This window comes from Boleophthalmus pectinirostris, unplaced genomic scaffold, assembly GCF_026225935.1.
Source record: "Boleophthalmus pectinirostris isolate CB_2022bp ecotype Guang Dong unplaced genomic scaffold, ASM2622593v1 HiC_scaffold_23, whole genome shotgun sequence".
In the NCBI taxonomy this organism is placed as follows: Eukaryota; Metazoa; Chordata; class Actinopteri; order Gobiiformes; family Gobiidae; genus Boleophthalmus; species Boleophthalmus pectinirostris.
In genome coordinates this window covers 33,295,737-33,323,026 of record NW_026571207.1, presented here as the reverse complement: position 1 = coordinate 33,323,026, position 27,290 = coordinate 33,295,737, and the positions used below count along the sequence as shown (strand labels likewise).

The window sequence follows — 27,290 nt, the reverse complement described above, 5'->3', positions numbered from 1 at the left end:
GCATTTTGATCTTTGGAGATGTAGACAGACTCATAATAAAGAGTTACTTAAACATGTGTGAATGAAACAAAACAAAACCCCAGGTATGCTTTTGAAGAAATAACATTCTAACATGACTTTAAGTTCACAAAATCAATTTTGCGTAATGTAGAACATGTAAATAAATTATACTAAAAGATTTTTAAAAATATATTTGTAAAATATAGTAAAATATAAGTAAAATAAAACACCGCCTCATATGATTGTAGCAGAAATGTTTGTGTGTTCACCTTGTCTCGGATTGGCCCTTTCCTGCTTGTTTTTCCATCTCTGAATCGCTGCAAAGTGTTGTCTGGCAGCTTCAGGGTCAAGCCGAGACAGAACCTCATCAAGACCCTGGGATTTCTTTATGACCTATAAAAAAAAAAGTTAACATAATTTCATTTATTTATTTTTAATATTTTCACATAATATTAAATAGACATCAACTTTAACAAAAAAATATTAGTATAATGTTGAATAAACTAAAACCAAATTAGGGACAGTTAGAACCAATAAACTGACATTTATAATCAGGGACCAAAGATTGACTAAAATAGTGGTAAAAGCAGGGCTAAACCAGGACTAGACCATAACAAAATTCAGATTAAACCAGACCTAAACCAGGTTTTAACCAGAACTAAACCAGTTACTAAAGTAGTCTTAAACCAGGATTAAATCCAGATTAAAAGAGGGACTAAAACAGGTGTTATACAGAACCAAACCAGGGACTAAAATAGGATTAAACAAGGACGAAATCCAGACTAAATGAGGGACTTAACCAGGTTTTAACCAGAACTAAACCAGTTACTAAAGTAGGATTAAACTAGAACAGCACTCAGAGAGCGCAGACCTCCGCCAAGGACTACCCCCATTTTTTATATAAATTGCGATAAAATCAGTCTTCTGGATCAGATCCGGATCAGCCTTTGGAATATGAAAGAGGATCACATTGTCCATCCTTGAGTCAAATTTCATGGGGTTTGGTCAATAATTAACCGAGATATTGAGAAACAAAATTTTTGGCCCCATTTACCACAATGTTAACTAAAATTTCAAAGTGATCCAGAATCCAGGATTTCTTCCGGATCACCCCCAAAATGAAATCAGTTCTTCCTTTTCACATCTCCAACAAATCCTGAAAATTTCATCAAAATCGGTCCATAACTTTTTGAGTTATGTTGCTAACAGACAAACAAACAAACAAACAGACAAACAGACAAACGCCGGCAAAAACATAACCTCCTTGGCGGACGTAACCAGGACTAAATCCAGACTAAATGAGGGACTAAACCAGATGTTAAACAGAAATAAACCAGGGACTAAAACAGGATTAAACTGGGACTAAACTGGGACTAAATCCAGAATAAATGAGGGACTAAACCAGGTGTTAAGCAGACTAAACTAGGATTAAACAAGGACAAATGAAGCAAGATCTGAACCAGGATTAAATCCAGACTAAAGTAGGACTAAACCAGGTTTTAAGCAGAACTAATCCAGGGACCAAACTTGTATTAAACCAGGACTAAATCCAGACTGAAATAGGTGTTATCGAGAACTAAACCAAGGACTAAACCAGGCACTAAAATAGGATTAAAGCCATATACATTGTGTGTAGCACATATTTATCCCCAGAGATCATGTTTAAACCAATGGGGCCCATGAACTACACTTCACTGTGGCAGCCATTTTGGCCAGTGACACCGACTGAAGAAGGAGCACTGAATTTGACAAGACTGCACTATTTATGATACTGCAAACTTTACTCAATGTTGAAAATATCAAATTTAGACTTTTCAATATATTGCTATGTTGGGGCTGTACTTCACATAGAAAGTGAAATGCAGCAGCTCTTATAAGAAAAAAAGAAAGAAAGAAAAGATCTTGAGGTCAAAATGAGACCAAAGTGTACATTTGCATCTATTTATTGTCAGCAAACAAGGAAGGACGTGTGTGTGAAAGTTCTTATAACCTTGCTTTGAATAATTTGATTTATAAGTAGTTTGTTTTCAGTTTTGTTTAGTCCAGGCCTATTCCCGGTTCAATCTTGGTTCAGTAATGATTTGGCCCTGGTTCGGCCCTGGTTCGGCCCTGGTTCGGCCCTGGTTCGGCCCTGGTTTTGCTTCGTACCTCATAGTTCTCCTCGACGAAGGGGAACTGTCTGGGTTGAAGAAACTGAGTCTTTGGGATGTCCAGTCCATCTTCTCCGTAAAGAAACTGAATGACAGAACCGTCGCTGTCTCTCACTGTGAGGTCATACTGCACCACCAGACCCTCCAGGTGTTTGATCACACATCTGGGGAAGAGAGAGAGAGAGAGAGAGATGGAGAAAGGAGAGAGGGAAGTAAAGGAGAGGAAAGAGAGTGGAGGGTGGAGATGAACAGAAAAGGAAGGGGGTGATGGAGAGAAAGAGAGAGGGCAGGAAAGAAGAACAAAGGGAGAGGAAATAGAGAGGGAAAGTGCAAGAGGCATTAAAAATAGAAATGAGGAGAGGGAGAAAGAGAGGGATTAAAAAATGAGGAATAGAGGGGTGAGAGAGGGAGAGAGGGGGATAAAAGAGAAATAGAGAAAGAAATATAATTACTTTATAATAGTTTTTTATTAATGAATATAAATACAATTATTTTAAATCCAAGCAAACTTTATTTAGTTCTTACTTGCACCTTTATGTATTTGTGTGTAGTACATATTTATCCCCAGAGATCATGTTTACACCAATGGGGCCCATGAACTACACTTCACTGTGGCAGCCATTTTGGCCAGTGACACCGACTGAAGAAGGAGCACTGAATTTGACAAGACTGCACTATTTATGAGACAGATTTGAGTCCTGGTTCAAAAACTACAACTATTATGAACTATTGAAACTAGGGATGGGCATTTGAGAAAATTTCATTAATCGATCGTCAAGAGAATTAACGATCGATTATCGATTAATCATTATTACTAATCTGCACATATAAATTCAACTTTACGACATATAAACATAATCACTCTAGATTTGGCCGTTTGGACGTTTGTCAAAACCAGGACACCGTACGGGGGGTGGGAAGTGGGGCCTCGTCATCGACATTGAGCGACTCTCACCTGGCAAAACTTTTTCATGTTTTTGGGTGTGCTGGTGCTTTAAGGTCCCTGGCACACTGGACAGAGACACATATGTGCTGCTTTGTACACTATGCACATGGACTCACACATCTCGACTGGGACGGAGAGCAGGGAATTTCTGGTACAATTCATCGTTAAATGCGCATTTGCATTTCGGCATGTTGCAGACTGACTGTTTGTGTCTCGCTCCTTCTGAGTGCAGAGACGCTACGAGAGACGCTCAGTTTAATGTCCCAATGAAAGGAAATGAAAACCTGAACATTTGCATCACTTTATTAAAAAAAACAAAAACCCGGACGCCAGGACAGGACGTGAAAAACGGATGGTCACCCTACACTACACACAGAAACCTACATTCAGTTTGTCGATTAAAAATGAACGTAATCAACAAAATTCTTAATGATCAATTATCGATTAATCGACTGATCATGCCCATCCCTAATTGAAACATGTATAAATATAAAGAGCAGCACAATGTTACCTTTGTAAATATCCAGATCTGGAGGTTTTCACAGCCGTGTCGACCAGTCCCTCTCTCCCAGCCATACAGTGAAAGAAGAACTCCTGCCATAGAAATCAACAGGTAAAAGCTAAATGACAAAAATTATTGCCTTATTTTGTCTGATTTATGGTAAATGTCATCACCTAAACGTTCTAATAGTTGTTAAATAATCCCGTACCACATCATTTTAAAGCAGACCGATTCTACAAAATTGACTTTTTAGTCATGTTAGTTATTCCTCTTCTCATTGACCCTCTGAAATTGTATTTAGAGTGACTCGTGCATGTATAGGCAATTTTTATTCTTCTGTACTCAAGGCGTCATTGCTCCAATTTACCCTCGTTTTCACTGCCACCAGTACACGCCCACTGCTCTGTACACTCGTCCTTCTCCAGTTTTATTTTCTTAATCAGTGATACACGTAGGATTGGGCAGCGTCACATAGTCATTTTGGTCCAAAGGTGTAAAAAAAAAAAAAAAAAAAAGCTCTGCTCTAGTGTGATGTGCAGTTGTTTTAGTTGTTTTTAGATGAATATTGTGATTTAAAATGTCTAAATAATAACATAATAATCAACGGGTGTTGTAGATTATAACTATAGAGCAGAGACAAGCACAATATATCTGCTTTAAGGTCATTTCTGACTGAAGACATTTGTAAAACCATTTGTGTGTATAATTTAACTGTACAAATATATAATAAAATATAAATGTATAATTTAACAACTTCAGTGTTTTCATTTCACCTGTGGTTTGATGCCAGTGAGGAACCTTCCAGACACAAACCCCCCAGCTCCAGGTGAGGGGTCATACGGCTGAAAACACGGCAGAAATTTCCCTGAAGGCATCAGGGGAGGCCGCCGCCCCTCCAACTCGATCTGACCCAACAGACACGAGATCTACAATAAAAAGGACAAGACGAGTTTTAACATAATTATTTAAGAGAGTAAAGACACTACCATATTTTCCAGGCAATTAGGTGCTCTGGATTATAAGACGCAGTGTCATTAAATGGTCTATTTTCGAACATTTTCACAAATAAACCGCACCGGACTTTAAACAAAACACAACAGTTGGATGGGTCAGTGGGACTTTGTTTGTTGCGTTCACGGTGACTCTAGGCTTTGTTCAGTTGTGGCGAGTAGGGAGGGTGTTGTCTGGGACCGCTGGATTGTCGGTGTGTTCGCAGTGACTCAGTTGTGTCTAGAAGTGGTACATTGCACTCGCTTTTTCGGTTTGTTCCTCCATTCCATTCCTCGTCAGCGTGGAGTGATGAGTGTGTCTGTTTTTCGCCGTGCGGTCGCTGTCTGTTCTGTGCGTGTTGTGGCTTTGTAGTTTACTGAAGTCGTGCTGGGATACCCGAGTGGATTCGTGTATGGGGCGCTCTGGATTGTGGGGCGCGCGGTCATTTTTTGATGGGATTAGAGGCTTAAGAGCGCGTCTAATAGCCCGGAAAATACGGACATACTTCTTCAGATTGCTTTCTTTAAAATATTTGATTTTAGCTCAAAGAGTCATGGTCTATGTCTTAGGAGCTTACAATAAAATCTATCACATAATCGCATTAACTTATGTCACAGTATAACTAACATGAATGCAGAGTACAGATCTTAGCTGTGTGTAGTACATATTTATCCTCAGAGATCAGGTGTAAACCAATGAGGCCCATGAACTACACTTCACTGTGGCAGCCATTTTGGCCAGTGACACCGACTGAAGACGGAGCACTGAATTTGACAAGACTGCACTATTTAAAGGTGCATTATGTAACTTTTCTGGAGGAGGGGCTGTCAAACGCTTGTCTCCAGATGTTATTGCTTTGTCTGCAATGTTTCACAGTATGGTATTAAACGTTTCCATCTTCATGGAGTCCAGACCAGACCAAGTTACAAGTCAGATCTGTGGAGAGGCGACCTCACTAACAGTCAGAATGGTCATCAGCATTTTTGAGCTATAAAACCGCTTGTAATTTAATGTCATACTGTGGAACATTCGAGGCAGAGCAATGGCAGACTCACAACCAAAAGGTTACACAAAAAATAAAAAATAAGTTGAGTTAATAAATACACCTAAACAATAAAGATGAGTTACCTGCATAGTGTTGACTGTGGATCCTTTGGCTCCAGACTGAACCATGAGTTGCAGGTTGTTGTCGGGGAAAGATCTATGGAGTCCTATGGGCATACAGACCTGGAGAGAGAGCAAAGACAGTAACAGCATTATATCTAAGTGAGGTAAATTGGTCATCTTATAATTTGTACGAACATTGTGGAGAAGAAGCTTTTCACTATCCAGCTAGATTTGGGTATATATAGTCTAGGGTGCATGTTATTGATGAGAATAATATAAAAAAAAAATACATTGTAATAATCAGACTACATTAAAGGTGCACTATGTAACTTTTTGGTTAGGAATCCATCACCTGCTTGTTTCTATGTATGACATTAAACAACTCTACCTTACGTTTATTCAACTACAGGTGGTTTAATAGCTCAGAAATATCTAGAAAAACAGGCATTTTGACTGTGAGCAGGGTTGCCTCTATACAGATCTGACCTGTAACTTGGGCTGGTTTGGTCTCCATGAAGATAGAAGGGTTTATACTAGGGATGGGCATTTGATAAAATTTTCTTAATCGATCGTCGGGAGAATTAACGATCGATTATCGATTAATCATTAACGTTTTTTATATTAAAATTATCATCATTATTATTACTATCCGCACTAATCTGCATAAATAAATTCAACTTTACAACATATAAACCGTAACCACTCTAGAGCCACATCAGCCCGTTTGACATTATAATATGTTTAATGCAGATATGCGCAACTCTCACAGAAACAAAACTTAAAACCACATGGCTAATTTACATAAATTAAGGGAAGAAAAAAAAACAGCTCTTGTGCTCTGATGCGACATGACTTAGTGAAATACAGGTTAGTGTGACCATATTTGCATTTGTCAAAACCAGGACACCGTACGGGGGGAGGGAGGTCGGGACTCGTCATCGACATTGAGCGACTCTCACCTGGCAGAACTTTTTCCCACTGGACACCGAAACATATGTGCTGCTTTGTACACTGTGCACATGGCCTCACACTTGTCCCGAACGCAACGGAAAGCATGGAATTTCTTGTACAAGTCATCGTTAAATACGCATTTGCGCTTCAGCACGTTGCAGACTGACCGACTGTTTGTGTCTCGCTCCTTCTGAGTTCAGAGAGACACATGTACAGACCCGTTTGGTCACGCTATGCACAGCAACCTACATTCGGTTTGTTGATTAAAATGAACGTAATCGATGAAATTCTTAATGATCAATTATCGATTAATCGACTAATCATACCCAACCCTAGTTTATACTGTGAAACATTCCATACAAAGCAATAACATCTCCATGGAGAGAAGCATTTGATAGGCTCGCCACCAGAAAAGTTACAAAATGCACCCTTTAAGTCCAAGAGAAATGTGCTAAAAATGTCTTCAAATGCACTACTTGAGGTTCAACTATCAGAAAATACTTAACATATTATTCTTACATCTTTCCATTTTTAAACAGCTAATTCTGAGATTTTATTTTTACACTTGAGATTGGACATGCTCTATCTTCTTCACAGTATTTTACACGGATCTTGTTGTTACCTTGTTGATATCATTGTTGATCTGGTTGGCGACCTCTTTAAACTTGTGGTCTGCCAAACTGAAGTCTCTCTGGTCGGGATTCAGGTGGGAGTCCTGCCACCTGCTCTGAGCCTCTGCCTGCTCCACGTCAGAAGGGAGGTTAAAGGCAGCCTGCAGAGCCTGAAAGAGAGAGAGGAATATAATACAAAGTTAAGAGAACAGAAAAGGTTTTAAAAAAAGACTGCAACTAATGACTATTTCAGTAGCCGTAGAGTCTCAAAACCAGGAGTACAGAGACTTTACTAGGGGGACTTGGAATGAATTTGTATTTTAAAAGACTGTGAAATTTCTTATTCTCCAACAGGCTCCTACCGTTCCGCTCTAAAACGGTGAGAAATACAGACTTACATTCATACTATAATACTCCCTACAACTGTACAACAACTCACCCTTATGTAACAGATAACCCTATGTCCTGTCAATCACAGTGTTGGGAAGGTGACTTTTAAAATGTATTCCCCTACAGATTACAGATTACCTACCCCAAAATGTAGTTTGTAACGTAATCCATTAAATTACTTAAAGTGAGTAACGTAATCTGAATACTTTGGATTACTTGATTTGCTGTAGAAAGCAAAGATTAGGATATCTTCACTTAAGCTGTTTTGCCTGATAAAAGAAAATGAAAGGGCCGAGCCTTTACTTAACCGTATAAAAATATTATTGATAGAAGAAGAGGAGACATGGTCCGAGCAGCATGATTTAGTCCTGTTAAATCCTGGTTTAGACCTGGTTTAGTCCTGTTAAATTGTGTTTTAGACCTGGTTTAGACCTGGTTTAGTCCGGGTTTTAGTCCGGGTTTAGTCCTGGTTTAGTCCAGTTAAATCCTGTTTTGGACCTGGTTTAGACCTGCTTTAGTCCTGGTTTATTCCTGGTTTAGTCCTGTTAAATCCTGTTTTAGACCTGGTTTAGACCTGGTTTAGTCCTGGTTTAGTCCTGGTTTAGTCCTGGTTTAGTCCTGGTTTAGTCCTGTTAAATCCTGTTTTAGACATGGTTTAGAATTGGTTTAGTCCTTGTTTAGTCCTGGATTCTTCCTGGTTTAGTCCTGGTTTAGACCCGGTTTAGTCCTGGTTTAGTCCTGGTTTTAGACCTGGTTTAATATCCAGCAATGAGTGGAATTACCGAGGAAAAAAAAAAGGGGATATAGCCCAAATGTGAAAACAGGAAAATACCGCAGTGTAATCCATTTATTTCAACAAAGTAACTGTAATCCAATTACCACTCACTGAAACAATAACTGTAACTAAATACAGTTACTCATAATTTGTACTCTGATTACATAACTCTGGTACATGTAATCTGTTACTCCCCAACACTGGTCAGTCATCATGTCATCTTTGCACTGTTTTCCTTATGACCTCTTGTGTATAGATAATTACTTTTTTCTTATTTTATTTTTACTTGTACATTTACATTTATATAATTATGCCAGTCTCTATTTTTATTGCTACTTATTTAGAATTTATTATTGCCATTTGTATTTTTTCCTCTTTGTTATTATAATTATATTGTGATGTGTGAGCTACTGTGTCTAAATCATTTCTCTTGTGGATCAGTAAAGTTTGTTGAAGTCTATTTTAATGTATGAATAAACGTAGAGAGATTTCTGTACATTGAGACTTCCTAACTACATTTTAACCAAAAAAGTGAAATACGGTGAGTAAAAACTTCTAGATAGAGAATATAGAGAACACAATAAATAATATTTTCAGTGTGTATATTCAAATTATGATTATCAAAATACAAGAACACAAAATTCCAATTACGGTATTACGCAAACATGATAAAAAAGTTACCAAATTTTCTTTTTAATTTGAGATTTTTCCATTAATTTCAAATTTTAACTACTTTGAAGATCTTATTTATTGTACCAACTAAAGACGGGGCACTGCAAAGAAACACATATCTAGAATCTGTAAAAACTCACTTTGGTCCCAATTTTCAGTGACTGTTTAATGATCTTTTTACGTTGTTTGTTGGCACCAGGCTTCACCAAAATGTCCTCCACACCTGAACAGAAAAAAGATTATAGTTGGGTGTGATGGAAACTTTATATGCACTCTTAATAACACCTTAATTCCATCCATAGTCAGTCTAAATGAGCTGTTAAACTGGGCTGCACTAAGAAGAAACAGTGGATAACACAACCTAAAACGGCATGTACACTGTTAAATTGCAGAAAAACATTTATTTGGAGTTTAGTCTCACTTTGATTTTTTTGTTTGTTTTTTGTTTTGTCATCAAAAATGCCGGGCATACAGTAGCACGCCTGTTAACAACTTGAAGTTAAGAGAAAACACAGTTAAAACGAAGCACAACTGCAGGTCAGTTTGTGATGAGGAAACTACATTATAACATAGATCAGAACACAGTGCAATATGGGCCCTTTTAAATACCGTACCCAGGGTGAATCCTCTGTAGAGTTGTAGATATGCGGTGAAGAGTTTGGCCAAACAGCTGAGCAGTTTTCCGCTGGTCTCTCCTCCATAGAGCTCATAACAGCAGTGCACCAGGCCATAGGCAGAAGAGCCATAGTGGGCCTTATCCAGGACTCCAACCAACAACTCCCCCTCACGGATCACCACCTACGAACAGAAATCTTGCATATAAAAGCTAAACAAATGACTATGAATAGTGAATTGGAGACTAGATCTACGGTATTATCCAGAACCCCAAACAAGTACAAATCTGTATGTGTAGAAATGACATGAATTATCATAATTAGTATAAAAATATAGTTTCTCTTTCTGTATTTCCAAACCAGTCTAGCCTCGGCGCCCTTCTGGACCCACCTGTGAGTCACACATGGTCTCTGGTTTGTATCCAGGCCAGGACCTGGGTGGTTCCTTGATCCAGGCTTTATTCGGGATCTTGGATTTTCCGACCAGATTCAGAGGAACTGCGTTCTTTGGGATGACATTTAGGAGCAGCGTGGACACCACCTACAGGAGATAATCAGAATCACTCATTGAGATAAGACAGAGAGAGGTACTTTTCACAGTTGAGAAATTCACTTGTTACTTGAATGTTTTTTGCCTCATTATTTTTGCAAACTTATATGGAAGCATATAGAGGTATAGATACTGCCCTGTCTGAAGATCTGTTACACAAGTTAGACTTTAATCTGAGCTTTATCTGACCATGAAGAACTGACTTAGTTACAACAGGTGAGCTGATTTGTGCTGTTAAACAATTCTCTCAAACACCATTACATACATAAGGTAGCTAACATTAGCCAACAGTTTCAGTCACTCTCACCTTTTTGTTGAAAATCAAAGTCCTAAACAGGACCGTGAACGCTCCTATTGATCACAAGTTCCTGAAAATATGTTGGATTGTATTTTGTATCTTTTCTTTTTGGATTTTAAAACTTTTTTGGCTGTTTGCATTGTGCATTGTGACACCATAGCAACTGATGAACATTCCACCACACATACATGCAGAACCACCCCAGTGTGATGTCACTACAAAGTATCAACATAGCTGTGGCTGTTGTTATGTGGTGGTACATAACAGTGTTCTCTCAAACTCTCAAACTCAAATACCAAACTAAAGGATGGTCTTGATAAATAAAACAGACATTAGAATCTCATTTTCAACCGAGATAGTAATAGTTTCTTATTATCAGGTGGTCTTCTACTAGTTCTGATATAGATCCAGACCATTCTAACACTATTCAGGAAAGGTCAGTTTGCCCCATTTATGCCCTTTTTCCTTTTCAGTATCAATATAAATACCGAACATCAATATTATTCTTGCATTGATTTTTCAGAACCCTAGTAAATAAATGTAGAATATAGTAGTAGAGACAGACAGCTCACCTGTTTCCCAGTCCAAAGCGGGTATGGTTTGAGAATAGCTGGTGGGAGGAGTTTCACTCTCCCCTGTTTATCAGTGAGTCCTCTGTAGACCAGCTCTGTGTACTGATCTCTATTGAAGAAACAACCCCGAATCGTCATCCGAGTCCCAGACACCATGTGGTCCTGGATCAGACCGGCCAGAGGCTTCCCATCCTGAGGAGAGGGCAGGGGGAGGTCAGTGCACAGTGTCCGTTTGGGTTAAGGTACCTTTATTTGTAAACTTGGCAAATTTCAGGCAGCTCAAAAGGCCATTCAAGTTATTTTGACATTACACAAACAGTGATAAAAAATACTGGTTAAAGGGCTCATATTACTCAATTTTATAATGTTGTTTCCTCATCACAAACATACCTGGACTTGTCTTGTTTCATTCACATGTTTTAACATGTAAACCCTGCATATTTAGGCTTCTCTCAAACAGAAAACACCTTGTTATGGTAATACAGGAAGTACTCCACTGTGTTTTTAAACTCCATACACGTTCACTACAATCATTTGGATATATCTACTGAACAAAAGGCAAAAGGTAGCTACTGACTTGAAAAATATCACTTCATGACATCACAAGGTGGAACAAAGCATTCTGAGATTTGGAGATGTAGAATGACTAATAATAAAGGATTATTCAGACATGTGTGAATGAAACAAAACACAACTCCAGGTCAGTTTTTGATGTGGTAACAACATTATAACATGGTTTAAAGCTCACAAGAGTCAAAGTCAACCAGAAAATATGTTTTTATTGTAAAGCTGATAACTGGAGTTTGGCTATGGTTACAAATGGTTATGGAAAATTGTGACAAAACTTTTTGTCCTACATACCATATTTTACAGGCTATTAGGCGCTCTGGATTATAAGACACACTGTCATTAAATGTCTATTTTTGAACTTTTTTTTACAAATAAACCGCACTGGACTTTAAACAAAACACAACAGTTGGATGGGTCAGTGGGACTTTGTCTGTTGCGTTCACGGTGACTCTGGGCTTAGTTCAATTGTGGCGCGTAGGGAGGGTGCTTTCTGGGTTGTTTAGTTGTGACTCCTTTTTCGGTTCGTTCCTTTGTTCCGTTCCTCGTCGGCGTGGAGTGATGAGTGTGGCTGCGGGTGTTTTTGGCTGTGCGGTCGCTGTCTGCTCCGTGTGTGTTTGCGTGCGCTGCAGGTGGTGCGGCTTTGTAGTTTACTGAAGTCATGCTGGGACACCCGAGTGGACTCGTGTATGGGGCGCTCTGGATTGTGGGGCGCGTGGTCATTTTTCGATGCGGTTAGAGGCTTAAGAGCGCGTCTAATAGCCCGGAAAATACGGTATATGTCACAAAGGTGAGTTTTGACTGGTTTTCACATTAGGTAACACAGATCTTCGGGACAATACTAATCCTCATATATCCGAGGGGTGAGTGATTCCGAATACCTGGTGTAACATAGTTTCACATAGGTGTAGCACAGACCTTGGGGACGAGGTACTGCTGGTTGGTGCTGACCAGAGTGTAGGCTTCAGCTCTGCCCAGTTCACTCTGAGGGAAGTGAGCATTCATCTCGTCTCCGTCAAAGTCTGCGTTATAGGCTTTACAGTTTGCATAGTGCAGCCTCAGGACCTGTAAACAAGATAAACCAGTGGGAAAGGTGCATATAATATTATATTATGATGTGAACAGAGGCATGGGCCCGGACCTTCTCCCCAGGCAGGATACGTGCACAGTGGGCCTGGATGGACGGTCTGTGGAGGGTGGGCTGACGGTTTAATAACAGCACATCTCCGTTCTTTATGTGACGATTTACCTGAAGAGAAAATAACACATTCTGTATGAATATTACTTGAAACTATGATAAATTAGACATATTTCTTATGCCAGAACAAGTAAATGCATGAAACTGCTTTACTTTTACAGAGGAAAAGAAATAAGACACATACTGAAATATACATTTTGTGTGAGGAAACAAAGACTGTAGGGTAATGTTAGGTATGGGATAATATGAAATTGTAACTTGTAATAACTATGTACTAGTATTTTGTTATGTGTGTATCTGGGATCCCTTCTATAAGATAAAATTGCTTCTGGCGAGTTCCCTTTTACAAGACTTCCATGGAATTGTATGAACTATTTTAAGTCTTGGTTTATATTTCGTTAATAAATAAGGTAGTATTTCAGTAGAGCTGTAAAGTATTTTTTTTTAATCTTAATTATAATTGGAAGTAGCGATGGGACAAGATTTTGTGCCACAAGAGCTCAGGATGAAATTCAAAATAAAAAATAAAATCAAATGATTGATTTATTTAATTATATCAAAAATGTGACTCGTTCTCGGAGACACAATCTCCCCTAAAACTGAGCAAAATATACCATACTTTTAGTTTAAAAATTACCAAGACATTTAATTGTGTTTTTTTTTTTTTTACAAATTTGATGGTAAAATATTATCAAATTATTGTCATTCATTCTTGTCAAAACCACTCTTAGGCTACGTTCAGACTGCAGGGCTTAATGCTCAATTCCAATTTTTTTGTGAAATCTGATGTTTTTGCGAGTTCGTTCACATTTCCAATTAAATGTTACTTGTATGTGACTCCAGTGTGAACATTAAATGGTCCAAAAGTGTCCCGCTTGTGCACTGGAGACACGACGACGTCAACCGCAGCGAGCGTGCTCTGTGTTTACGGAAGTTGTCCAAACATGGACGCAGCATTGAGCACCTGGAGATTTTAAATTTCCTCTCGTACCAGAGCCAGAACATGAACAACTTACTTCTTTTAAGGAGGAGATTGAGAAGGACGAGGTTTTTGGCCGTGACGTTTTGTGGGACAGCGGCAGCAACGTCTGTTGAAAGGAACGTGTGGATGTGGAGACGTAGCCAAGAGTGGTGAGTGGTGATGTGCTTCGCTTCAGTGACACGGAGTTCATTAACAATTTTCGCCTACTTCAGCGCAGAATAGTGACATTTGTGGCTTGTTGATAACGTGTAGGTCAGATGAATGCCCTTTGGCCGTTCAGACTGAAGTCACATGTCAAAAGATCGGATAAGTATCGGTTTCAGGAGCACATATCCAAGTGGCCTGGATCACATTTGAAAAAATCGGATCTGTGTCGTTCAGACTGTCATTAAAAGATCAGATACAGGTCACATAGGGGCCAAAAAAATCGGATTTGGGTCACTTAAGGCTGCAGTCTGAACGTAGCCTTAGAGCAAATTCATTCACACTCTGTGCTAAAGCAAAGGTAAAATTATTTTGTATAGACATACCCACTCACGATCTTCATGGGCATACTGTGAGGCCCAGGACATGGCGTCAGGAGCTGTTTGGCAACTGCCTCTCTCTGGCTGAAGTTTGATGGAGATAGAATAGTTTTTCTTCCGTCTTCATTGATCACCATGGAGGCCCCTGGGTGCACGTTTGGACCATTTAAAACCGCCTGACGAAGTTCCTTTACGTTCCACGGAGTCACAGGCTGAGGGTAGGTCAGTTTAGTGGCAAAAACCTACAACAAAACAGTGAGAGATAAATAGGGCTCCATGGAAACAATCCACCAGAAACATACATAATGCAGCTTTAATTATTCAGTGCTATAATATTTGACCATTGTTTCTTTACCATGGGGATTCCGATCTCATTAATGCCGATGTACATGTCCGGACAGATGACAGATCGAGCGGCGAAGTCCACACGTTTCCCCATCATGTGCTTCCTGAAGAGGCCGTCCTTTTTCTCCAGGATCTGAAAAAATGTGGAGGTAAAATTTTGTTTAGGTAATTAAATTGTATTGTGTATGTATGGTCAAAAGACACTTCCTGTTCATTTATTCCACAGAGGTTCATGAAAAGTAGACAAGAGCTTGAAAGAAACTATTCATCTACGTACATAAAATTTTAGTGGTTTGGTCCCTGGTTTGGTCCCTGGTTTGGTCCCTGGTTTGGTCCCTGGTTTGGTCCCTGGTTTGGTCCCTGGTTTGGTCCCGGCTTCAGTCCGCTTCAGTCCCGCTTCAGTCCTGCTTCAGTCCTGCTTCAGTCCTGCTTCAGTCCTGCTTCAATCTTGGCTCAGTCTTGGTCATTCCTGCTTTAACCCTGGTCCACTCCTGGCTCAGTCCTGGCTCAGTCCACCTTCAGTCCACCTTCAGTCCACCTTCAGTCCACCTTCAGTCCACCTTCAGTCCACCTTCAGTCCTGGCTCAGTCCTGGCTCAGTCCCTGGCTCAGTCCCTGGCTCAGTCCCTGGCTCAGTCCCTGGCTCAGTCCCTGGCTCAGTCCCTGGCTCAGTCCCTGGCTCAGTCCCTGGCTCAGTCCCTGGCTCAGTCCCTGGCTCAGTACCTGTTTGATCCCTGGGTACTTCTCGGTCATGAGTTTGTCCATGTCACTGTCAAACACGATGTTGACGTGACTTTGGAGTCTGATCCATATGTTGTACAGTTTATCTGGGAGAGTTTGACCCGGGAGAGACATAATGAAGGACTGGTCTGAAGGCTCCATCTGCTCCTGCTCCGGCTGCTCTGGGACCTGGAGACCAGACAAAACAGGGAGGATTTTAAAAACGCACTGAGTAACTTTTCTAGTGAAGTATTTGCCCCCTGCTTGTCTCTATTCAAAAGTTATTGCTTTGCCTGGAAGTTTCAACAGCATGGCACTGAACATATATCTTCAAAGAGACAAGCAGAAAACGTCACCAAACCAAGTTACAGATCAGGTCTGCAGAGAGGCAAGTCCAGTCAGTGTTCTTAAACAGTGCATTGCAACACTGAAATTTTCCCTTTATCCCCACCATGCCTCAACATCTTACTCAACCACCCTATTTCTCTATCTTTTATATCATTCATCAATAAATCCACCTTTGTTGCATATTTTTGTGTCTGTACGCCATTAGCTGTCAGTGAATTGGTCACCGCAGTCTAAAGGCTGCCACACAATACAAGATTTTTCAGTCTTAAACGATATTTAAATGTGCAATAAAAAGCTCAAAATACCACAGACTAAAACTGTGAACACACCTCGCCTCAGCAGTTTCCTGTCTACAGTAAAACCAATCACTTTTAGACTGATAGGTGTTCAAAGGTTAGAGCACTGCAGATCAAAGCTGTTATGTGTGAAATGTGGCGCAATACTTCATGATAACATACACAGGAAGTAAAGTCTAATGCTAATCTGCAGCTTCACCTCGATCAGTGCTCAGTGGAAGTAAACAGACACACGTGAGGAACTACTGTCACTTTTTTACTTTAAAAGAACGCTTCAAACTGGATTAATAGCATGTTTTTGTGGACTAACATTATTTACGGAGGACAATTTCTATGGATAGCGTGGATAAGATGCTGCAGTTTAAATTTTTAAGCTTTTTTTGTTTTATTGGCTTTTACCATAGGGTCTGGTCAAGCGGTAACGGAGGGAAACTGGGGCAGATTTTTTACATTCAAATAGCTCTTATTCAGAAACTAGAGGAACTATTGAAATAAGTAAGGTATTAGAATGTAGGAAAGAGTTAACACTCCAACAGGGTAAAGTTAACCCTGTGATATTCTTTCAAGTTGTTGACAAAAAAATGTAAAAACTCATGTCGGTAACGGAGGGAATGAAATATGCAGCACTTTTTGGGCAATAAATACAAACAGTGATAACTAGCGGTTCTCACTTACATATCCTTAACAAACTGGTTTGAATATTTGCTTCATATGGTACAAGATTAGGTTGAAAAACCTCTTACTTTTTGAGTAATGAGATTTTTTATTAAGAAAGGTCATGGTAACGGAGGGAAAAGTAACGGAGGGAAAATTGTGCAAACAAGTAGAAGGTGCATGATTTTGCATAATTTGTCAGCTTTTTTCTTCCGAATTCTTTAATATTACTTCAAAATGAAAGGTAACTATTTTTATAAAATATGTCAGTCCTTCCAAGCAAATTTTTATCATTTTAAGTACATTTTTTTTTAAAAATCATGTACCTTCATCAACAGTTCAAAGATGGAATAACACAAGATATGATGAAATACAACAATTTATTTACATGTTTTGCAGGTCTTTGAAATTTGGGAAATAATTTTTGCTTCATGTTGCATACATGGTCTGTTTAAGAAGATGAGATGCATTAACTAGAATTTTTGGCCTTGCCGTTTACTTCTGCTTGACCGGGCCCATAGCATTGCTGATGTTTAGTGGTTATGACATGACAGAGAAGCTCAGAGTCACACACACATCACACCCATCACATTTCAAGTTAACAGCTACCTTTTATATGGTAGAGATAGAATTTCCAGGGGTGAAATTATACAAATTATTCTAGTGAAGGTGGGTGGAGTTGAAAAAACACAGTGAAGCACTTCCACTTTTTTCCATGTTGTTGTCTGAGAGAATCAGACTAAATATGCAGGACTTTTTTGTTAAGCATATGTGAATGAAACAAAACACAACTCCAGGTCTGTTTGTGATGAGGAAACTACATTAGAACAGAGATCAGAAAAAACAGGCCCTTTAAATCATTAATTTTGAATTTATCTGCACAAAACAAAAACAAAAAACATGGAGTGTGTTAGCTAGAGTTTTTATTAAAGTTTGTTATTCTTACCACTTCCTCTTGTATTTTCTTTCCGGCGATCAATGCCAGCAGTTTTCTGATAATTTCACAGTCTCTCATCACCGCCTGCATATTCACAGTCTGTCCATTCGTGAACATCTGATCCCCCAGTCGGTTAATAGGACGGTACCTGAACAAACATTTTCATTCAGTATTATGCAGTATTTATGATTACATTACGATTCTGTACAAAAACATGTTACAAAGTCTGACCTGCAAGGGGGGATGAGAAGCAGCTCCAAGAAGAACAGGTCTGGTTTAAAGCCGTTTTCATTAGACCCAAAGTCCATTCCAGAAAACACGCGCTTCAAAAAGAAGCCTAAAGAGAGAAAGTGAATATTTAAAGGTCTGTCTACATCTTCAATTCTCAAAATGCTCTGTTCCGTCTTGTGATGTCATGTAGTGGTAATTTTCAAGTTTACTGAACTAAAGGTAAAAGGAGCGTTTGAGATTTGCAATTCCAGGGCTGAAATTATCCAGATGATTCTAGTGAAGGTGTGTAGAGTTTAAAAACACAGTGGAGCACTTCCTGTATAACCACACGATATCACAAGGTGGAACAGTGGAGCGTTTTCAGTTTGAGAGAAGAACTCAACATAAATCTGCAGGGTTTGTGTGTTAAACGTGTGAATGACACAAAACACAACTCCAGGTCTGTTTGTGATGAGGAAACTGCTTTAGAACATAGACGATAGAAAACAGAGTACCGTAATATGGGCCCTTTAATAAATGATAAACGAGTAGCCAATAGGATAAATGTAATTAAACATTTTATTATTAACAGCAGCAATTAGTTTTCACAGTTTACATGCAAAGCAAAAAATCCTTAATCACTAATCAGATAACCCAATAATCAAATCTAATTGTGGTACAAGAGAAATCTGACATCAGTGTATATCTAATCACTGTCACAAGAAAAAAAAATTCAGTCCTACACACCAATTCAAGAATACTGAAGAGTTATTTAACTCTTTCCCCTATGAAGACAACATTTGACGACCCCACCTTGTATCCTTAATGACGTGTTTTGACACCTCCACTGTATCACTAAAGAAATGATTTGACGACCATTAGAAACGGTTTTTCACATGTAAACAGAGTCTGTGATAGGTGGGTCACTACAACCCATACTAGGCTGACCAATAGGATTCAAGAATACGTTTTCGCAGATTTTTTCCGAAGTTAATCGAAGTAGTGACGATTGTAGCTTTCAGAAAATAACACAACACGAAACACGTGCAATGGAAAGATTGCGGCGCTGTGGTGCACAGTTTTAGAAATAATGAGGAGTGGACGTATTTTATGGATAGGTTTAAGCTCATGAGTGAAAATCATTTATAATCACTTGTGGAAGTCTGTTTTCTTTTATGCAGTTATGCTCTATGGGAAGCCCTAGTAATATATGTATGGGTTGTTCCAAGTAGGCGTCCAAGGGGGAACGAGTTAAAAAAACAAAAAACACCATGCAACTTTTTGGTTAGGCGTCCGTCACCTGCTAGTTTCTATGGATGTTATTACTCTGCCTGGAATGTTCCACAGTATGACATTAAACAGCTCTTCTTCACATTTATTCACTTACAGGATTTATAACTTAAAAATAAGTAGAAAAACAGGCATTGAGCGGGGTTGCCTCTCCACAGATCAGGGGCCTCATTTATAAAAACTGCGCAGGAGTTGTCGTAAGTTAGTGCGTACGCCTAGTAGCTACGACAAGGCGTGCGCCACGCAAACTCCATATTTAGAAAACCCACCGCACGCACCAAACCACGCAATCTTTGCTTTATAAATCCCACCTGCAACTAGAATTTGCGCACGTAAACCTACGTCACGTCACGCCCTCTCCACACCTCCACCTCACCATAAAAGGAGCATGTAAAGTGACTCGTGAATGAGATTTCCCTAAACATGAGCCGATAATCAGTGGGTTTGACCGAGACAAGCGGGACAGAGGGAGGACGCTCCACGCAGCACCACGTGATCACTACAAAGACTTTATTAAAGACTTTATTAAACATTGTTTAATAAATAAATACAAAACTAAAAGTGACAACAATAACTCATCTGTTCATTTAATCATATTTCATAATATTTAGGCAGCACATCTTTGCAGTAAAGCCCATGTTTTTTTCACTGTTTCAAGAGTTTTATCGCTATATTTTTAAGTCTGTCTATGAAGTGTGTGTGGACTGGCCCTGTATATTTATGCATATACACGTAGATACATGCACGCGCTGATCTGAATGGTCAAATTATGAGCGCGTGCGAGAGATTCAGATGCCCTCCCCTGGAGAGGGAAAGGAGCGAGGGAGGGACACGAGGATACGAGGACACAGATTTAGCACGAAACACATCAGATACAGATGTTATTCTGCCAATTAAAATCCACACGAAACATCCAAACTGCTGAACCTGTGAGTGTGGGTCTGGGTCTGTGAGTGTGGGTCTGGGTCGGGACGGGCACGGGCATTATTCTGTTCTTCATACAGTCAGAGAGCAGCTCTCATGTACAAGAGTTCCCCATTACACAAAAAATGTAGGGAAGATTTTGGTTGCGGTCAGGTTCGGGCAGTGGGCTTCGTGTTGTCCGCTGACTCGGGTCACTCTGTCACTCGGTGCGTAAAGACTAAAGTAAAAGTGTTAAAGTTGCGTTCATTAAATCAAAGTCTGGCTCCTGCTGCGTCCAAGGGAAGAGTTTTCTCTCAGGTTGGGTCATTATTTCGTCCTCTGTGTTGGTCACAGTCTGAGTTCTATAGAAGTCTATGGTCACGGTGTGGACTATGGGACTCTGCGCTACACCGAGTCCGGGAACGTGGCCGCGCTCGTGCACGAGTGTCAAATGTATAATATTGTGGAGAATAATGAGTGGAATAAACAGCCCTTCTCCGTATTTTGGCGAACCAAACACTTAAATGCGCAAATCAGAAGGTAATTCTTCTGTATACGTGGATTTTCTGATCAAACACTTCCTCAAACTCTGTTCACTTCTGCCTCTCTCCACGAGTGTCGCTTTTTCCCCGTGTCTCCAGACTTTGCGTAGAATTTACAGGAGGTCCCGAGTTGGCGTAGAGTTAAGCAAAGAGCCACGCCTTAGGCGAGTTTTATAAATACCGCGGTTGACGTAGGAAGCACGCACGCACGGATTTTTGCGTAAGCAAGCTTTATAAATGAGGCCCCTGACCTGTAACTTGGTCTGGTTTGATCTCCATGAAGATAGAAAGGTTTAGTACCAATGTGCAACATTCCAAACAAAGCAATAACATCTCCAAGGAGAAAAGCATTTGATGGACCCTCCACCAAAAATTTACCCCTACCTTCTTTCTCCCACAGTTGAATTACATGTTCTCGGGCTGTACTCGCCGTCAAGTAAGACCTCCGTCCAGCCATTATGTCGTCTGTAAACAAAAATATTTTAAAGTATGTATGACAGGCTCTGATGGTTAATTTGGTGTGATTATGTAACTATAAAGCAATTTGTTGAAAAAGATATTGAGAATTACAGGAAACAGAGAGTTCCCTTAACTGGAGAGAACTCTATCCAAAAAAATGTCAAAATTTTCACATGAGAAACACATTTTCCTAATATTTTGAACATTATTTCAACAAAATAAAGTGTTTTCTTGTATTTTTATTTAGCAAATAAAAATGTCTGTACATTAGAGGAGTTTTGACCCAGTGTACGTCAAGCTTGTTAGGTAACAATTATGGATTTCCCTAGCATGATGTCACAATTTCCAACCAAGAAGTACAATTTGAAACCTACAAATTGGCCGAGTAGTCCAGCTTAAAATGGACACTTTAACTACTTCATAACTTTAGTTTTTGAGACATTACAGAACAGTTATGGACATCTCTAGTTAAGTTTACCTGTTTTGTCGAGAGTCTGAGCTGAGGGCATGCTGACGATGATTTTACTGTTGTGTTCACGACGCACTGCAAATTTGCTCCTTTTTAAAAAAAATAAAAAATTGGTTTTCAGAACAATTCTTAGCGATTATTCTTGCTATATTTATTGCCTCTCTCTTGTCTCTCTGGGCAAAACAATAACGCTTAAACATAAATCAAACTTAACTTTTACTATGCACTTGGGAGTTCCTAAGATTGTCTAAGTTGCTATAGGTTACCAGTAGGAATAGCAGTAATGGTAACAGTTGTAATGGTAGTAATAATAGCATCAGTAATAGCAGTAGTAATAGCAGTAGTGATGACAGTTGTAATGGTAGTAAAAACAGTAGTAATAGCAGCAGTAATAGCAGTAGTAGTTGTAGTAATAGATTATGGGCATTACTTGCAGCTGGGGCATGGCCTGGCTCTCATGTGATTTTTCCAGAAGTTATTTATCAAAGTGTTCTTCATGTGAACGACATGTTTTATCTGAAAACAACATTAAATCAAACATTAGACTTTATAACAGACCTAGGCATTATACAGCTCCTGGGCCAAATACAGCTCATACAGCTGACTCTGACCGGCTGTTTAAGACAATTTGGTATTACAAAATAAACACATTTTCACAAGGAATTTCACCTCATGCATGGACTGCATTGCTTTTATTTTAGAGGAGTTTTTTTTTAATGACATTTTTTGTAAGTTAACTTCACTTTTTCATTGCTTAGTCGTAACAGAAACTCTTACCAGTTTTACCAGCTCGACAAAACAATGATATTTACTGCTTTTTATAAAGAAATATAATTAATATTATGCAGAATTGAGTTAAGCATTTTAGCCCGTCCCTCCACAATATTTTCTGTTTCTCATGTGGCTCCCATGGCAAAAATAATTGCCCACCACTGCTTTATAATATCAATATTTTAAAAGTGCACTGTTTAAGTTTTCTGGTGGAGAGTCCGTCAAATGCTTTGTCTGGAATCTTTCACAGTATCAGATCTGTGGAGAGGCAACCCACAGTCATAAGGTCTGTTTTTTGTCATATTTTTGAGCCATAAAACCACCTCTCATAGTGATGTAAGGTAGAGCTGTTTAATGTCATACTGTGAAACATTACAGACAGAGAAATGACATGCCCATAGAAACAAGCAGGTGACAGCGCCTCAACCAAAAGGTTAAATAAGTTTAATACCTTAATAAAGCATGAACATGACTTTGTGCATAATGAACACATTTTGATTAATTAATCTAAATTAATATTCTCTGAATAAATAATGTCACGGACCGGTTTGGTGTTGACCAGTGTCTCTTGGATGACTGTATCTGTGAACTGTTTTAAGGCTCGTTCAAAATCGTCTCCAGTGGCTTTGGGATTTGTCTCCACAACCTAAAAACGGATACAAAAAAACATTATTTTCAAAGTGATAAAAGCAACAACAGAAGATATTTAATCACACATTTAAATATTCTGTCTCAGGTTTTTTTTTTTTATTGTGGCAAGAGTCGATGAAGCCAGAAGCGTGCCCATGCTCACGTTCTATTTGGAACGGAGCAGCTAGCAAGTTAGCTATGTCCATTTACTTTAACAATCTACGGTCTTGCCTGAGGATACAACAGCATGTTGTACTGATGGAAGGAGGGCTCAAAGTGCCAACCTTTGGATCAGGAGATGAGCACTCTAAATGGAGAACCGGTACAGCCTAAACCTAGGCAACAGTACATTACAGTGGTAAAAAAGCCCAGCTCTGTACCTGTGTGAGGATTTGTTCGAGCTGGTACACCTCCTGTAGTGCCCCGTGGTCCAGCAGGTGAAGCTGTTGGATGAGGAGGTGAATCTCAGCTCGAGGACAGGTCAAAAGGTGGCAGTTCAGACATGAGCCTCGGATTAGGAAGTACAGTTTCTGAAAGACAAAAACACAAAACTGTGTGTTCAAATGTAAGAAAGACACTAGTCTACAGGACAACATTTATCCATGGGTCCAGAGCATTGAAAAACTTTGACTGTTGCCATTGTGATTAATAATTAAAATCTTTTGAATTGGAAAAAATATTCAAACTGTTTTAAACGTTTATATAACAGGAAGTTGAAACCCACTGGTATGAGAAAAGACAAGAAATCAAATAATAAAACATTTGTTAAAACTATTTCCCTGCTGAGTGAACTTTTAACAGTATGTAAGCAGCGCTATTGTTATCAAGAACTAATAAATAAATAAATAAAATGTAAAACACATATGTATGTTACCCTAACCCTAACAATATTTTTGGTATAAACTGTGCCCTGCTTGAAGCCTTATTAAAAGGTCCAAATTATAACTCCTTTATTAGTGAATCCATGAAGCCAAGTCCAAGTATTTATGTGTAATTCTAAGGTGAAAATACTTACATCGAAGAATAGAGGGTTGTAGACCGGCAGAGGCAACTCCACGTGACCAAAGTGACCAGGACAATTGTTAAAGTCCTGACAACATGTGGAGCACACCTGGAAACAGAAACAAAATACAGTCAAAGAAGACAAATTATACACAGCCAGATTATAATGTTATTGTAAGCTTATTAGCAAGCAGTAGTTTAATATTTGCAGTATTAATATTAGTAATTAGTAGTAATTAGTAGTTGACCCCTATGAACAGTATAAAAACAAGGACCGTGACGTCGCCCGGTATGGCGCAGCCGGGGCCCCACCCTGGAGCCAGGCCTGGGGTTGGGGCTCGAAAGCGAGCGCCTGGTGGCCGGGCCTTTGCCCACGGGGCCCGGCCGGGCTCAGCCCGAAGGGACGACGTGGGCCCGCCCTCCTGTGGGCTCACCACCCACAGAGGGTTTCATAGGGGTCGGGTGCGCTGTGAACTAGGCAGCGGTCGGGGTCAGGGATCCCGGCAACCTAGTCCACGGACACAGAACCTGGCTGTAGGGACGTGGAACGTCACCTCGCTGGGGGGGAAGGAGCCTGAGCTTGTGTGGGAGGTTGAGAGGTACCGGCTAGATATAGTCGGCCTCACCTCCACGCACAGCTTGGGCTCTGGTACCCAACCTCTCGAGAGGGGTTGGACCCTCCATTTTTCTGGTGTTGCCTGCGGGGAGCGGCGGCGGGCTGGTGTGGGCTTGCTTATAGCCCCACAGCTCAGCCGCCACGTGTTGGAGTTCACCCCAGTGAACGAGAGGGTCGTGTCCCTGCGGCTTCGGGTCGGGGACAGGTCTCTCACTGTGGTGTCGGCCTACGGGCCGAACAGCAGTGCAGAGTACCCGGCCTTCTTGGAGTCCCTGGGAGGGGTACTAGACAGTGCACCAACTGGGGACTCCGTTGTTCTACTGGGGGACTTCAATGCCCACGTGGGCAACGCCAGTGACACCTGGAGAGGGGTGATTGGGAGGAACGGCCTCCCTGATCTGAACCCGAGTGGTGTTCTGTTATTGGACTTCTGTGCTAGTCACAGTTTGTCCATAACGAAACACCATGTTCGAGCACAAGGGTGTCCATAAGTGCACGTGGCACCAGGACACCCTAGGCCGGAGGTCGATGATCGACTTTGTCGTCGTGTCATCTGACCTCCGGCCGCGTGTCTTGGACACTCGGGTGAAGAGAGGGGCTGAGCTGTCAACCGATCACCACCTGGTGGTGAGTTGGATCCGCTGGCGGTGGAGGAAGCCGGAAAGACCTGGCAGACCCAAGCGTGTCGTGTCGTGAGGGTCTGTTGGGAACGTCTGGTGGAACCCTCCATCAGAGGGATCTTCAACTCACACCTCCGGGAGAGCTTCTCCCAGATCCCGGGGGAGGTTGGAGATATGGAGTCCGAGTGGGCTCTGTTCTCCACCTCCATTGTCAATGCGGCTGCTCGGAGCTGTGGGCGTAAGGTCTGTGGTGCCTGTCGCGGCGGCAATCCCCGAACCCGGTGGTGGACACCGGAAGTAAGGGATGCCGTCAAGCTGAAGAAGGAGTCCTATCGGGTCTTGTTGGCTCGTGGGACTCCTGAGGCAGCTGATGGGTACCGACGGGCCAAGCGTGCGGCAGCTCGTGCGGTCACAGAGGCAAAAACTCGGAGCTGGGAGGAGTTCGGGGAGGCCATGGAGGAGGACTATCGGACGGCCTCAAAGAGATTCTGGCAAACCGTCCGGCGCCTCAGGAGGGGGAAGCAGTTCTTCACCAACACTGTTTACAGTGCGGGGGGAGAGCTGTTGACCTCGACTGGGGATGTAGTCGGACGGTGGAAAGAATACTTTGAGGATCTCCTCAATCCCACCGTCACGTCTTCTGAGGAGGAAGCAGAGACTGGGGACCCAGAGGCGGACTCGTCCATCACCCTGGCTGAAGTCACTGAGGTGGTTGGCAAGCTCCTTGGTGGCAAGGCTCCGGGGGTGGACGAGATCCGTCCTGAGTATCTTAAGTCTCTGGATGTTGTGGGGCTGTCTTGGCTGACACGCCTCTTCAACATCGCGTGGCGGTCGGGGACAGTACCTCTGGACTGGCAAACCGGGGTGGTGGTCCCTCTGTATAAGAAGGGGGACCGGAGGGTGTGTTCCAATTACAGGGGAATCACACTCCTCAGCCTCCCCGGTAAGGTCTATTCCAGGGTACTGGAGAGGAGAATCCGCCCGATAGTCGAACCTCGGATTCAGGAGGAGCAGTGTGGTTTTCGTCCTGGCCGCGGAACACTGGACCAGCTCTACACTCTCCATCGGGTGCTCGAGGGTTCATGGGAGTTTGCCCAACCAGTCCACATGTGCTTTGTGGACTTGGAGAAGGCATTCGACCGTGTCCCTCGTGGTGTCCTGTGGGGGGTGCTCTGGGAGTATGGGGTCCGGGGCCCTTTGCTAAGGGCTGTCCGGTCCCTGTATGACCGGAGCAGGAGCTGTGTTCGCATTGCCAGGCAGTAAGTCAGACCTGTTCCCAGTGCATGTTGGACTCCGCCAGGGCTGCCCTTTGTCACCGGTTCTGTTCATTGTTTTTATGGACAGAATTTCTAGGCGCAGTCAGGGGCCGGAGGGGGTCCGGTTCGGGGACCACAGGATTTCATCTCTGCTGTTTGCAGATGATGTTGTCCTGTTGGCTTCATCGACCGGAAAAAGGTGGCTTGCCCTCTCCGGGTGGGTGGAGAGGCCCTGCCTCAAGTGGAGGAGTTCAAGTATCTCGGGGTCTTGTTCACGAGTGAGGGGAGGATGGAGCGTGAGATTGACAGGCGGATCGGTGCAGCTTCAGCAGTGATGCGGTCGCTGTATCGGACCATTGTGGTGAAGAGGGAGCTGAGCCGAAAGGCAAAGCTCTCGATTTACCGGTCAGTCTTCGTTCCCACCCTCACCTATGGTCATGAGCTCTGGGTAATGACCGAAAGGACAAGATCGCGGATACAAGCGGCCGAAATGAGTTTCCTCCGCAGGGTGGCTGGGCGCTCCCTTAGAGATAGGGTGAGGAGCTCAGTCACACGGGAGGAGCTCGGAGTAGAGCCGCTGCTCCTTCACGTTGAGAGGAGCCAGTTGAGGTGGCTCGGGCATCTTTTCCGGATGCCTCCTGGACGCCTCCCTCGGGAGGTGTTCTGGGCATGTCCCACTGGGAGGAGGCCCCGGGGAAGACCCAGGACACGCTGGAGGGACTATGTTTCTCGGCTGGCCTGGGAACGCCTTGGGGTCCCCCCAGAAGAGCTGGAGGAAGTGTGCATGGAAAGGGAGGTCTGGGAGTCCCTGCTTAGACTGCTGC

General features: G+C 41.6%; 1 protein-coding gene and 3 non-coding genes across 4 annotated transcripts in view; all 4 read right to left on the bottom strand.

The window, feature by feature from the left end:
• Nucleotides 1-27,290, bottom strand: part of polr1a (RNA polymerase I subunit A) — a 41,992-nt gene that overhangs the window by 13,605 nt on the left and 1,097 nt on the right. Inside the window, exons 3-25 of the mRNA XM_020920554.2 lie at nt 23,988-24,083; nt 23,353-23,502; nt 22,887-22,988; nt 22,002-22,087; nt 21,581-21,660; nt 21,028-21,108; nt 17,930-18,035; nt 17,708-17,846; nt 15,467-15,652; nt 14,755-14,877; nt 14,414-14,641; nt 12,837-12,944; nt 12,614-12,760; nt 11,129-11,320; nt 10,100-10,249; nt 9,709-9,892; nt 9,235-9,317; nt 7,269-7,427; nt 5,717-5,815; nt 4,372-4,524; nt 3,608-3,690; nt 2,149-2,314; nt 270-393 (exon numbers count right to left, since the gene is read on the bottom strand). Coding sequence (XP_020776213.2) covers nt 270-393; nt 2,149-2,314; nt 3,608-3,690; nt 4,372-4,524; nt 5,717-5,815; nt 7,269-7,427; nt 9,235-9,317; nt 9,709-9,892; nt 10,100-10,249; nt 11,129-11,320; nt 12,614-12,760; nt 12,837-12,944; nt 14,414-14,641; nt 14,755-14,877; nt 15,467-15,652; nt 17,708-17,846; nt 17,930-18,035; nt 21,028-21,108; nt 21,581-21,660; nt 22,002-22,087; nt 22,887-22,988; nt 23,353-23,502; nt 23,988-24,083 — 3,025 coding nt within the window. The remainder of the gene's footprint in view (nt 1-269; nt 394-2,148; nt 2,315-3,607; nt 3,691-4,371; nt 4,525-5,716; nt 5,816-7,268; nt 7,428-9,234; nt 9,318-9,708; nt 9,893-10,099; nt 10,250-11,128; nt 11,321-12,613; nt 12,761-12,836; nt 12,945-14,413; nt 14,642-14,754; nt 14,878-15,466; nt 15,653-17,707; nt 17,847-17,929; nt 18,036-21,027; nt 21,109-21,580; nt 21,661-22,001; nt 22,088-22,886; nt 22,989-23,352; nt 23,503-23,987; nt 24,084-27,290) is intronic.
• Nucleotides 1,625-1,759, bottom strand: LOC129410762 (small nucleolar RNA SNORA5). The gene has a single exon (XR_008633013.1). It is a non-coding gene; the product is annotated as a small nucleolar RNA SNORA5 (small nucleolar RNA).
• On the bottom strand, nt 2,690-2,824 carry LOC129410763 (small nucleolar RNA SNORA5). The gene has a single exon (XR_008633014.1). It is a non-coding gene; the product is annotated as a small nucleolar RNA SNORA5 (small nucleolar RNA).
• LOC129410761 (small nucleolar RNA SNORA5) lies at nt 5,238-5,372 on the bottom strand. Its single transcript, XR_008633012.1, has one exon. It is a non-coding gene; the product is annotated as a small nucleolar RNA SNORA5 (small nucleolar RNA).